This window comes from Oncorhynchus tshawytscha, linkage group LG09 (genome assembly GCF_018296145.1).
Source record: "Oncorhynchus tshawytscha isolate Ot180627B linkage group LG09, Otsh_v2.0, whole genome shotgun sequence".
Lineage (NCBI taxonomy): Eukaryota > Metazoa > Chordata > Actinopteri > Salmoniformes > Salmonidae > Oncorhynchus > Oncorhynchus tshawytscha.
Genome location: NC_056437.1, coordinates 66,779,016 through 66,790,063, shown reverse-complemented (window position 1 = coordinate 66,790,063; position 11,048 = coordinate 66,779,016). Strand labels below are relative to the sequence as shown.

General features: G+C 42.8%; 1 protein-coding gene across 6 annotated transcripts in view; it reads left to right on the top strand.

Moving 5' to 3' along the window:
- The first annotated feature begins 708 nt into the window (after positions 1-708).
- pbx4 (pre-B-cell leukemia transcription factor 4) overlaps positions 709-11,048 on the top strand; it is a 54,242-nt gene continuing 43,902 nt past the window's right edge. For 2 of the 6 annotated variants that reach the window (XM_024432814.2, XM_024432813.2), the window contains exons 1-3: positions 712-2,164; positions 5,979-6,092; positions 7,938-8,011. In XM_024432814.2, coding sequence (XP_024288582.1) covers positions 1,986-2,164; positions 5,979-6,092; positions 7,938-8,011 — 367 coding nt within the window. In that variant the 5' untranslated portion in view covers positions 712-1,985. Of the gene's footprint in view, positions 2,165-5,978; positions 6,093-7,937; positions 8,012-11,048 lie in introns of all 6 variants that reach the window. The other 4 variants (XM_024432818.2, XM_024432817.2, XM_024432815.2 and 1 more) reach the window with 3 other exon arrangements.

Here is an 11,048-nt window from a genome sequence, read left to right as displayed (position 1 = left end):
CTCTCATCTGAGTGATAAACTGCAGCAAAATCGTCCACGTTTGCAGAAAAAAAATGGACGTTTGTATTCAATCTGTTCTGTATATATTTCTCACACTAAAAGACATAAGAGGATGTTTCTGAACACGTCCTGTTTGTTGGTGTGATTTGTTCCAATTTGACAAATTTTTAGTAGACTAATTATAAGATACTTCAATATTGGTCCCAGTTACTGTATGAGTCAGTCATTGATTTGATCAATGGATGGAGCGTGCTGGTAATTCAATCGACTGACAGTTCAGGGTTGAGGGGATCTTGACAGTAAAGAAAACATACACCACTAATTACAATTGTGTCAGACTGACACTTAGCCAAGTCCAATAAGTACCCCCTTATTCAAACTCAACCCCTTGATCTGCCCCCTGAAAACTTAGTGTGCCACTGAGGTCAAGACCTCTCGACAGTATACTATTGTAGCAGAAGTGCTTCCGTGAAGTCTTTTCGCATAAAAAATAACCATGCCTGTGACCTGAATGCCAGCCTTAGCTTAGTGGGCAAACACTGATTAGGGTCATCTGCATGTCAGGGAAGGGAGCGAAACTGGTTCAATACAAAAGTCTAAAATAGCCGACTGAAGTTTTTCATATGGCCCTGGATTAGTTTATATGAAACAGGAAAATGTCTACAAAAAAAATCACATGGAAAGTAAATATCTAATCAAATACAATCTGACGCAGTAGCATCGTGAATTGAATGCGCGATATTGTATGGTCACAGAGTTGTCTGTGACTTCATGAGCAGCAGGGAGAAAACAGCAAAGGAAAACGCTAACCTTTATCGGGGGAAAAGATCTGAGAAAACACACACCACTGTAGCCAAGAGTGTTACGGAATTCAAGTTTCCGTGGCTGCCCGGTGGAAAAGAATGCCATTATAACTTTCAGCAAACATTTTTTTCCTCAAACGTGATTTTTTTTTTTTTTTTTTTACGTGGGAGGAGAATGACTGTCCCAGCTGAGGACCCGTAAAAATATACTGGTGATCTTTTTGTTGTTAGCTAACTATTTAGCATGCCAGCGTCGTTGCCTTTTAAACTAGCATTGCCCACTTGCTAAATTTAGTTTGGAATAATTCAATCAGTTGCGATTCTATTTTATCACACATCAAGCTAGCTAGTTATGTTCTGAGCTTTTAGCATTGTGGTCCTCGTTAACATTTTTAGCCACTTTTAATTCAGTTAGCGTTATTTACTTGCGCCAGCATTAGTTATCTAAAATTAACCCACACTTTACCTGTTATTTGCATAGCTAGTGTTATCAAATTATAGTAATTTAGTTATTTTCTTTACCGATGCCATACGAGTTTGTTTTACGCACTTGAAGTATCTAGCTAACTGGCTACTTACCGAGCTAATTTGGTAATTAGCTACACTAGCTAGCGCGACCTGGTGTTCTGTGAACGATGCACACTGGTCCTGGCGCTGCCTTTTCCAGTCTGCGAAAACAATACTCTTGTTTTGATAAGCCCCTTTGAACCACCCTAAGTGTGATTTATTAACGTATGACTCTAGCTAGAAAGGTGTTCGGACATTTTGTTTGGTATTTATTTTGCATTATTTTGAATGCATATTTTATTCGCCGGACATAACGCTTTTCTTCTTGTTTTAGCGTGAGGCGCTGTCTGCCAGCTCCATAGTTAGTGTATGTGTCCGTTGCTTTTTTCCCTCTGTATGTTTCTTAGGGCTACACAGCTAGCTTGCCAGTTGCTTAGTTAGCAGCATTTATTCGCTAGCTTACCGTGGTTATTGACATCGGCGAGCAGCACAAACCGTTTATGAATGTGGAACTGCTTTGGAATTGTATTTTTTAGGTTAACTAGCTGGCTGTAATTAATTACTATCAGCCAGTGGCGTATGATTTGCGCTGGGGGTTTCATTGTTAGCTAGCTATCTGGCTAATTGTGTGAATTCGATTGTGAGGAAAGGACCTAGGTTTCTTTGAAAGTAGCTATGGATGATCAGACGCGAATGCTGGCAGGTCTCGCCGGACTCGGCGGGTTATCACAAGGCGACGTTGGCGACCCAGACTCTGTTAGAAAACAGCTCGGTCAACCGCAACAAGACATTGGGGATATTCTACAACAGATCATGGCCATCACAGACGAAAGCCTGGACGAGGCGCAGGCCAGGTAAAAAAAAACGTGCTGTGAAGATGAGACAAGATATGTTTTTGTTAATGCTGTCTTGTGTTCTGTTGCTCGCTTGTTGCGTGGTATAGTACAATGATGGATATTTTTTGATGTGATGCACGCTGCTTTATTCAGTCACTTGTGGTTTGTCAACAACATTAGATTTCATTATCTGACAAATAATATAATGGTGGGCAAACGTTACACGAAAAGAAGAAGCAGGCTCCCCACATAGACGCACAGAATATTGCTCTACGCTATAGCCTAGCCCAGAGGTGCCAAACATACGGCCCAGGGGCCGGATTCGGCCCGCGAGGGGACCAATCTTGCGGGTGGTTTAAGTAAAGTCATTTATATTTTAGTGTGGAGGAAAACGAAGTCAAAATACTTTAAAATTACTAAGATAAAATCTTAACTGTGTAGAAATGATAATGGACCTACATTCATATAGTTTCTTGACTGTGTCCAGCTCGCCAAAAAAATGAAAGCTAAACAGTCAGGGAGCATCAAATTCCCCCAAAATATGATTTTGGAAGGAAAGGAAATCTAACACATTTTCAGTGCAGCTCTCCGGGTGGACTTAATTGAAAACCGAATGCGGCTGCATGGCAAAATTAGTTTGACACCCCTGGCTTAGCCCGTTCATAGACGCAAACCACCGTTAATGCCTAGTGACAATAGTATCTTCTGGCCAGGGTAGTTGTTAAGAGCCCCACTGTTTATGCTAAACGTTAACATGCATTGTTTGTGGTACAGGTTTGGAAACATAATAAATGTATCTTTCATATCAGGGAAAAATAATACAAATTAATTTTTTTTTAAGTTCAATTACTACACACCTTTTTATAGGGCTTTTTTAGGGTTCCCACATGGCCATATTTCCATCTTAATGTGCTTGTTTTACAGAAGACAGCTGACTACCTGTGCCAATTGGCTTTCGGCGTCTCGAAACACCTGTGTAAACGGAAAACTGACGCCGCACAAAATTGTTGTTACTTTAACATACTGTCTGCTGCAACTGTGTTAAAACCAGTTAAAGCAGTGTACAGTAAGTGTATGTTTTGCATTTGTGAAATTATTTTGATATTAAAGAGGGCTTTGTTTCTAGAACTATACCGCTATTGAGAATCTATTCACGTTTAGATGGAGTATTTGGCTGTGTTGGCTGGCAGAGCAAATTCGCCTCTAAACAGAATATGTAAGATCTTTGGACTATACGGACTAATGTTAGGCTCCTTTAGTCTATTATTGGGCCATAGCCCTGTGTTTTACAGCTCAAGATTAGAACATCTCTCATTGCATTGTGGTTTTCAGACATAGTGACATCTGTGTCTGAGTTCATATTTAGATGTACACTTATGCAAATAGCCCATCTGATTAGTTCCTAGGTTGTTGGAAAGCCAGGGCAAACAATATTACCTGGGTTATGTAAAATATAACATGCAGATCTATGATGCCTCGTCGGTTCACCTCGATCTCTTGAACAGTGGGCACAACTACATGAAAACTGAAGTTTTACCCAGCAAGCTTTTGTCTGTTATCAAATGCCCATACCATGCGACACTAGTGCATGTAATACAAATACATTTGCAGTATGCACTTGTAAAAACACATTTCAACTTGTTTAAATACTAACCCTACATTGTACTGTCCCCTATTACTAAACCTATCTTGAAGTGATGATAGTGTGTCAGACCACCATCTTTTTAATACAAAGTGGATGAACATTATGAAATGTCACTGTTTTCCTCTTTCATACACATTAGCATTAATTTAGTGGGGGGGGAGAGAGAGAGTCTACGTCACTGTGAACGCATGCAAGCTCAATCAATCCATTGCTAGATAAATTGCGTGTTTGTGCTACCCGGGATCCCATAACCCTTACCTAACCTAAACTCTTACCTTAGCCATTGTACATTTCTACTTCCATGGGGGGGAAAGACATCCCAAAGATCCCAAATAGCAAGTATCATTATGTATGTGTCCCAAATGGCAACGTATTCCCTCTATAGTGCACTACTTTTTACGTAGTGCACTATATATAGGTAATAGTGTGCCAGTTTGGACACATAAATACACTTGATTAATCTCCTACATTGTCATTATCTATGCTAATCAGGCCTCCTTTAATTGAGCCGTCGCTGTCGGTGATGAGCTTTTCAAATTCAAATGGTCGTTAGGTAAAATGTTGGAGGGACTTCACTTGTGTGGGCTTGTAAAAATGATTCGCAATGCCATATCTGATATGACACATCAACATGGTTATGGAAATATAATAGCATGGTGTAGGTATAGGACAAGTTAATCAGTCACTTGTGTTTTGACAGAGCAGTCATTAATATTTTAGGTCTCTCACTTCAATTGTTAATGTATGCAGAATATATGTTTGCATATCATGACTCTTGGTGTGTGTGTGCATGACAATAAGCAAATTACCCATATTCATATGCCATGTGGCTCCGGGGAGCCGTAGGTCAGCTGAAGTCGGGGGAGGCGTCAGAATTGTGAACAAAAGACACGGCTGTCCCAATACGAGGCTGTGGCCAGTGTGTGTGAAGTGTCATTAGCTAGTGATTTTCCACCCCACATTTGACCACCTGGTTCTCTTAATTAATTCACTCCCTCCCGTCCTGATGGTGTGCATCCTTTTCATTTTGCACGGGGTGCAATCAATTCTCCTATAATGTGTACGGGAGTGCAGCTGTCCGAAAATCTAGTTTCTATTAATGAGAATTGAGGAGGGGGGGTGCTGGATGCTACACGCAGCTTATGATGATTCTGATGAACTCAAGGATATTGCCTTTACTGTTAAGGGTATAACTTTGAAGACGTAATTAACGACCTGAAATACGTGCTCAAGAAAAAATGTAGGCCCAAAATAATGTTAGTGTGTTTACAATGTTAAAGGCCTCTTTTTCTTTCTCTATGGTGTGTGCGATGTGTTTGTGTGTGTTTCTAGATGGCTGTTGTACTATAGTGTCTGAGAGATGTTCAGAATTGAGCAGTTCTTTTAATTTTTTAAAATGTATTTATGACTTGCCTAGCAGTTCTCCTGCTCCTTTAGTACTTCCTGTTGTTTTCATGTGTTCGGCCTTCTCATCTGAGGATGGAGTCAAACTCTTAGGCAGCAGCTAAATCCTATTATGTGTAGGGTTGTCACGATACTCAACCCTACAAATAACCCTAATTAGTTGTATATGCAGGTCTGAAGACTTGAGATGCTCTAGATCAGTGAAATTACACACTAGTTGTTTCTCTCAGCAGAGGTAAGCTAGATTGATTTATTTTCATTTTAAAGTTTAACAAAATACATATACACACCTTATACATTTGGAAACTTGCCAGGGATGACAGTCAATTACTTATTTCCATACAGCAGCAAGATGGAGAAAGAAGTCGATGGACGGCTGATTTTCGACTTGGACATGATATAGCCCATCATGGATTAGTCCAGTCCATGATTTGGATGGTCTGATAAAGGCCTATTCAATTCTGATAAAAATGTTTGCTTTTGATTTTGACTAAATGCTCTCCTATCACTCGAAACAAGAGGGCCGAATGAGGTGACTACCGCTCTGATTGGCATATCTCTGTGCACACACACACACACGCCATCAAATGTAGCCTACCTAGGCCATGCATGTCACCTGTGGGGGCCCCTTGCATGCATACATACATAGCCCTTATACTGACCTGGAGTGTGGGGTGTTACTTTCTGGGCCGGGTGGAATGAGAGAACCGATGAGATGGACAACTAGTGCACTACCTGTCCTGCCCGCCCCTCACCCTCTCCTCCCTGTTACCCCATGTCCAGATGCTGGCCAGAGGAATCGCCGGCGCACTGGGGCGGATCAGATGACCCTGCAGAGGGAGGGGAAGCTGGGGGGGGCACGGCAGGGGGTGGCCTGCCGCTCAACTTCCAGCACAGGTCAGTAGTGTATAAGTCTACCGGACCCACAGGACCGACCGCATGCCCCATGAAAGCACGAGCACCACGCCTGCTCCTGCTCATACCGACTCCCAACTCCCTCCATAGCCCCTCTCCCACTCAAATCCAGCAGTGATCTTTCAAATAATAAAAAAATACATTTTTACCTGAGCAGCTCTCGAAAATGTAAGCTCAGTGAGACAAACCTGTGTAAATAAAGGCTACATAGAATTAAGACCCACATACAGGTGGACACAATTATGCGTTCGCTCAAAGGAGTAACGTAACGAGCGATCCCCTCGTTATTGGCAGACTCATCAATATACACTTCTTATCAGCAAAAATACTCACGCATTTCCCAATATGATATAGCCTAGGTTAGGCCTCCTACATGGACACGAGTGGAGTTGAGGTTAGGTGTTTCCTGCTCATATTCATTTGTCTTGGTTGTTTTCATTCTCCCTCCGATGCCTGTGTCTGGTCCATTTCAAAAGTTTATCAGTTGAACACTTTGTCCATCTCTCCTTTTGGGTAGTATTATTAACTTTTGGGTAGTATTATTATTTATTTTTGTTATCCATCAAATCCATGAATGTATGTTTTAGCTGTCGTGTATTTCAGCACATGATCTCCCAATGTATTTCATACGTTTTGAAAATGAGATGTTTTGTGGTTTATAAATAGGCATAGATGATAAAAAAATCCTTAAAGGTTCCCTTCAGATGAGGACCACAGCTCTAGGGACATGACACTCTGGAAGGGCTCAATATTAAGCTCTTCACTGAAGCTGCACAGATCAGAGCAATGATGAATATGTGAGTCATGTTTCTATGTGTGTGTGTACAGGGATTTTCAGACTTTAATGTCAAGGCCTCTTAAATATTATGAGCCCCTGGGCAAGAACCCCCTGCTAAAAAATGAATTTTCACAAGCCGCCATTTAAGTTCCTGAGAGCAGCATGCAGCTCGCAAGCTTTGCAATGACTACCAGTGGTAATACTGCTATTCCACACATTTTGCCATGAGGTTGAGAGAGAAGTTTGCAGTTTAAAAGCAAATGTCCTACTATTCTACACATTTTGGCGAGGCTTAAGACACATTCATATGCTATCTGAGCAGTTTGGGTCCCTAACAAAGTTTTTTTTGGGGGGGGCTGCCTCTGGAAATATTAATATTTTGTGTGTGGTGGGGTGGAAGTCTGGGCCCCAGGGCGCATGCCCTGCGTGCCCGTCAGTAATAAGGCCCTGACTACCACTGCTGTACAGTTTGTGCGTATGTGAGCGAGCACTAAGCAGTGATGGAGCATGGCCCATTAGTTTGTTTTAATTGAATATTCTAATTGAGAGTTTATAATATAATTAAAAGTCAAGTGTCACTGAGTGGGTGTTCAGCAGAGTATGCTTTAGCCAAAAATTGCTGTGTGGGTACAAAAGTAACATGGCTTGGGAGGGAACTTTACTGTGCTACGGGGGACCAAGATATTAAAATCAATGTGAAACTGTGGATGTATTCTAGACCTATATCTTTGTCATTCATTAGTATCAGAGCTTGTAACCCAGATGAAGATCATTTCTTTGTTTAATTCCTGTGGTAATACAACTGTTTTCCCTTTTTTTTTTTGTATTTTGTTTACATACATTAGCTTTTAGAAATCCGCTAATATAGAACCTTGCTCAACTAGATCAACGCTGGATGGGACGAACCTCATCGACTCCAACCTAGCTCTCTTTTCCTTGTAACGGCACATGCTATGAAATGACTAGAAGATGTACCTGCATCTCCTTATCTTACCTCCAACCTGCTCTCTCTTTCTTCTCCCCCTCGCTCTCTCCTTTCTCGCCGGTAGGAAACACGCCCTGAACTGTCACAGAATGAAGCCCGCCCTCTTCAGCGTTCTGTGTGAGATCAAAGAGAAGACGGGTGAGTCTCCACTTCCCTTTTTTTTGTTCTCAACTCTCATCCCAGTCTGCCTGAATCCCAGTTCGCTTCCATTTCTACTGAAATGTGCACTCAATAGGAATTGTTTTATAACGCAAACACACATTTCTGTGAAAACAGACAATAAAATGGTATCTTAACCCCCCCCCACCCCACACGTTTCAAAGCATTGGATTGGTGTAAGCATGACCTGTATTTCCAGGTTGTTTGTTTCAGACATAGGCCCTATGGGTGCCTCCATTGGTTCGTTAATGGTTCCCTTGGCACCTGGTTCATTACCTATTTATACCTCAGATAACACTGTATTGATCTCATTGGTTGATTTGGTAGCTGAGGTGATCTTAACCTGCTGGAAGCGATCGCGCTAATTTCATCAATGTGGAGTACACTTTACTTGTCTGGGAGCAATTTCAGTCAGGGAAAGGATCTGTGACCATACTTTTATTTATATTTATATTATATATATATATAGTGAATGTGGACACCCCTTCAAATGAGTGGATTCGGCTACGAGGCACGCCCGTTGCTGACGGGTGTATAAAATTGAGCACACAGCCATGCAATCTCCATAGACAAACATTGACAGTAGATTTGCCTTACTGAAGAGCTTAGTGACTTTCAATGTGGCACCGTCATAGGATGGCACTTTTCCAACAAGTCAGTTCGTAAACTTTCTGCCCCGGTTAACTGTGAGTGCTGTTATTGGGAAGTGGAAATGTCTAGGAACAACAACTGCTCAGCCATGAAGTGGTAAGCCACACAAGCTCACAGAACGGGACCGCTGAGTTCTGAAGCACGTAGTGTGTAAAAATAATTTGTCTTTGGTTGCAACATTTATTAGCGAGATCCAAACTTCCTCTGGAAGCAATGTCAGCACAAGAACTGTTCGTCGGGAGCTTCGTGGGTTTCCATGGCCGAGCAGCCGCGCACACAAGCCTAAGATCACCGTGCCCAATGCCAAGCGTTGACTAGAGTGGTGTAAAGCTCACCGCCATTGGACTCTGGAGTAGTGGAAACATGTTCTCTGGAGGGATGAATCACGCTTCAGAATCTGGCAGTCCGACAGAGAAATCTGGGTTCGGCGGATGCCAGAAGAACGCTACCTGCCCCAATGCATATTGCCAACTGTAAAGTTTGGAGGAGGAATAATGGTCTGGGGCTAGTTTTAGTGTATTTTTGTTCATGGTTCGGCTAGTCCCCTTATTTTCAGGGAAGGGAAATCTTAACGCTACAGCATGCAATGACATTCTAGACGATTCTGTGCTTCCAACTTTGTGGCAACAGTTTGGGGAAGGCCCTTTCCTGTTTCAGCATGACAATGCCCCTGTGCACAAAGCGAGGTCCATATAGAAATGGTTTGTTGATCGGTGTGGAAGAACTTGACTGGCCTGCACAGAGCCCTGACCTCAACCCCATCGAAAACCTTTGGGATGAATTGGAACGCTGACTGCGAGCCAGGCCTAATCGCCCAACAGCAGTGCCCGACCTCACTAATGCTCTTGTGGCTGAATGGATGCAAGTCCCCGCAGCAATGTTCCAACATCTAGTGGAAAGCCATCCCAGAAGAGTGCAGGCTGTTATAGCAGCAAACGGGGGACCAACTCCATATTAATGCCCAGGATTTTGGAATGAGATGTTCACCGAGCAATGTCCACATACTATTGGTCATGTAGTGTAGCTTTTCCAGACCAGCCATGGCTCTCATTGAAAAGTTCTCCATTCCTATCTTATTAGCTATTCCAGTCAGCTAGCTAGCGGGCAGCTCTCTCTTGCATTGTTCAAAGGAGGAGGCCAGCTCAGGAGTGGATGGATGGATGGCAGATTGATGGTTGTGGTGACTAGCGTGGGAGAAGATGGGCTGGGCTTTATAGCTACCTGCCCTCCTTTCTCTCCTCTCTTTTACCTCTCTTTTTCATGGATTCTCTCCTTTCCCTGCCTTAAATTACGTCCCCATCCTCCTCTGCTCTCTCCTCTCTTCCCTCTCCTTTTGCAATACAGTTTGAAAGTGCTGCTGCACTGCCGCCTGTTGTGGTGACCTTTCAGTAGTGCATTATTGCTCTCTCCTCATAGGACCAGACTAAAGGGTAGGCTTGAATGGGTGGGGGATAGCCTGTTGCCCAGGCAACTTGTTGCCCTGGCAACTTGTGGCCTTATTTACCCTAATGCCATTCACTTCGATATTTCACATAAAGCCTTCTAGTGGAGCGAGGTCTGAAAATGTGGGGATGGAATTGAGGCGGTGGGAGTTATAGGTTATATCAGGTTGGTTTGGATGTCACCTTCAGCTTTGCTGTGGTTATTACATTAAATACACTGAACAAAATATGTAAATGCAATAATTTCACTGCGTTCATATAAGGAAAACAGTTGAATTAAATTAATCTATGGATTTCCCATGCCTGGGAATGCAGATATGCATTGGTTGGTCACAGATGCCTTTTAAAAAAACCTGGAAGTGGCATGGATCAGAAAACCAGTCCGTATCTGGTGTGACCACCATTTACCTCATGCAGCTCTGCACATCTACTCGCATAGAGTTGATCAGGCTGTTGATTGTGGCCTGTGGAATGTTGTCCCACTCCTCTTCAATGACTACGCGAATTGCTGGATATTTGCGGGACCTGGAACACGCTGTCGTACACATTGATCCAGAGCATCCCAAACGTGCTCAATGGGTGACATGCCTGGTGAGTATGAAGGCAATGGAAGAACTGGGACATTTTCAGCTTCCAGGAATTGTGTACAGATCTTTGCGACTTGGCTGTGCATTATCATGCTGAAACATGAGGTAATGGTGGCAGATGAATGGCACTACAATGGGCTTCAGGATCTCGTCACGGTATCTCTGTGCATTCAAATTGCCATCCATAAATTGCAATTGTTATCTTATGCGTTGTCTTATGCCTGTCTATACCATAACCCCACCGCCACCATGGGGCACTGTGTTCACAATGTTGACATCGACCAACCGCTCACTTACACGATGCCAATCACACTATCTGCCACCTGCCTGGTACAG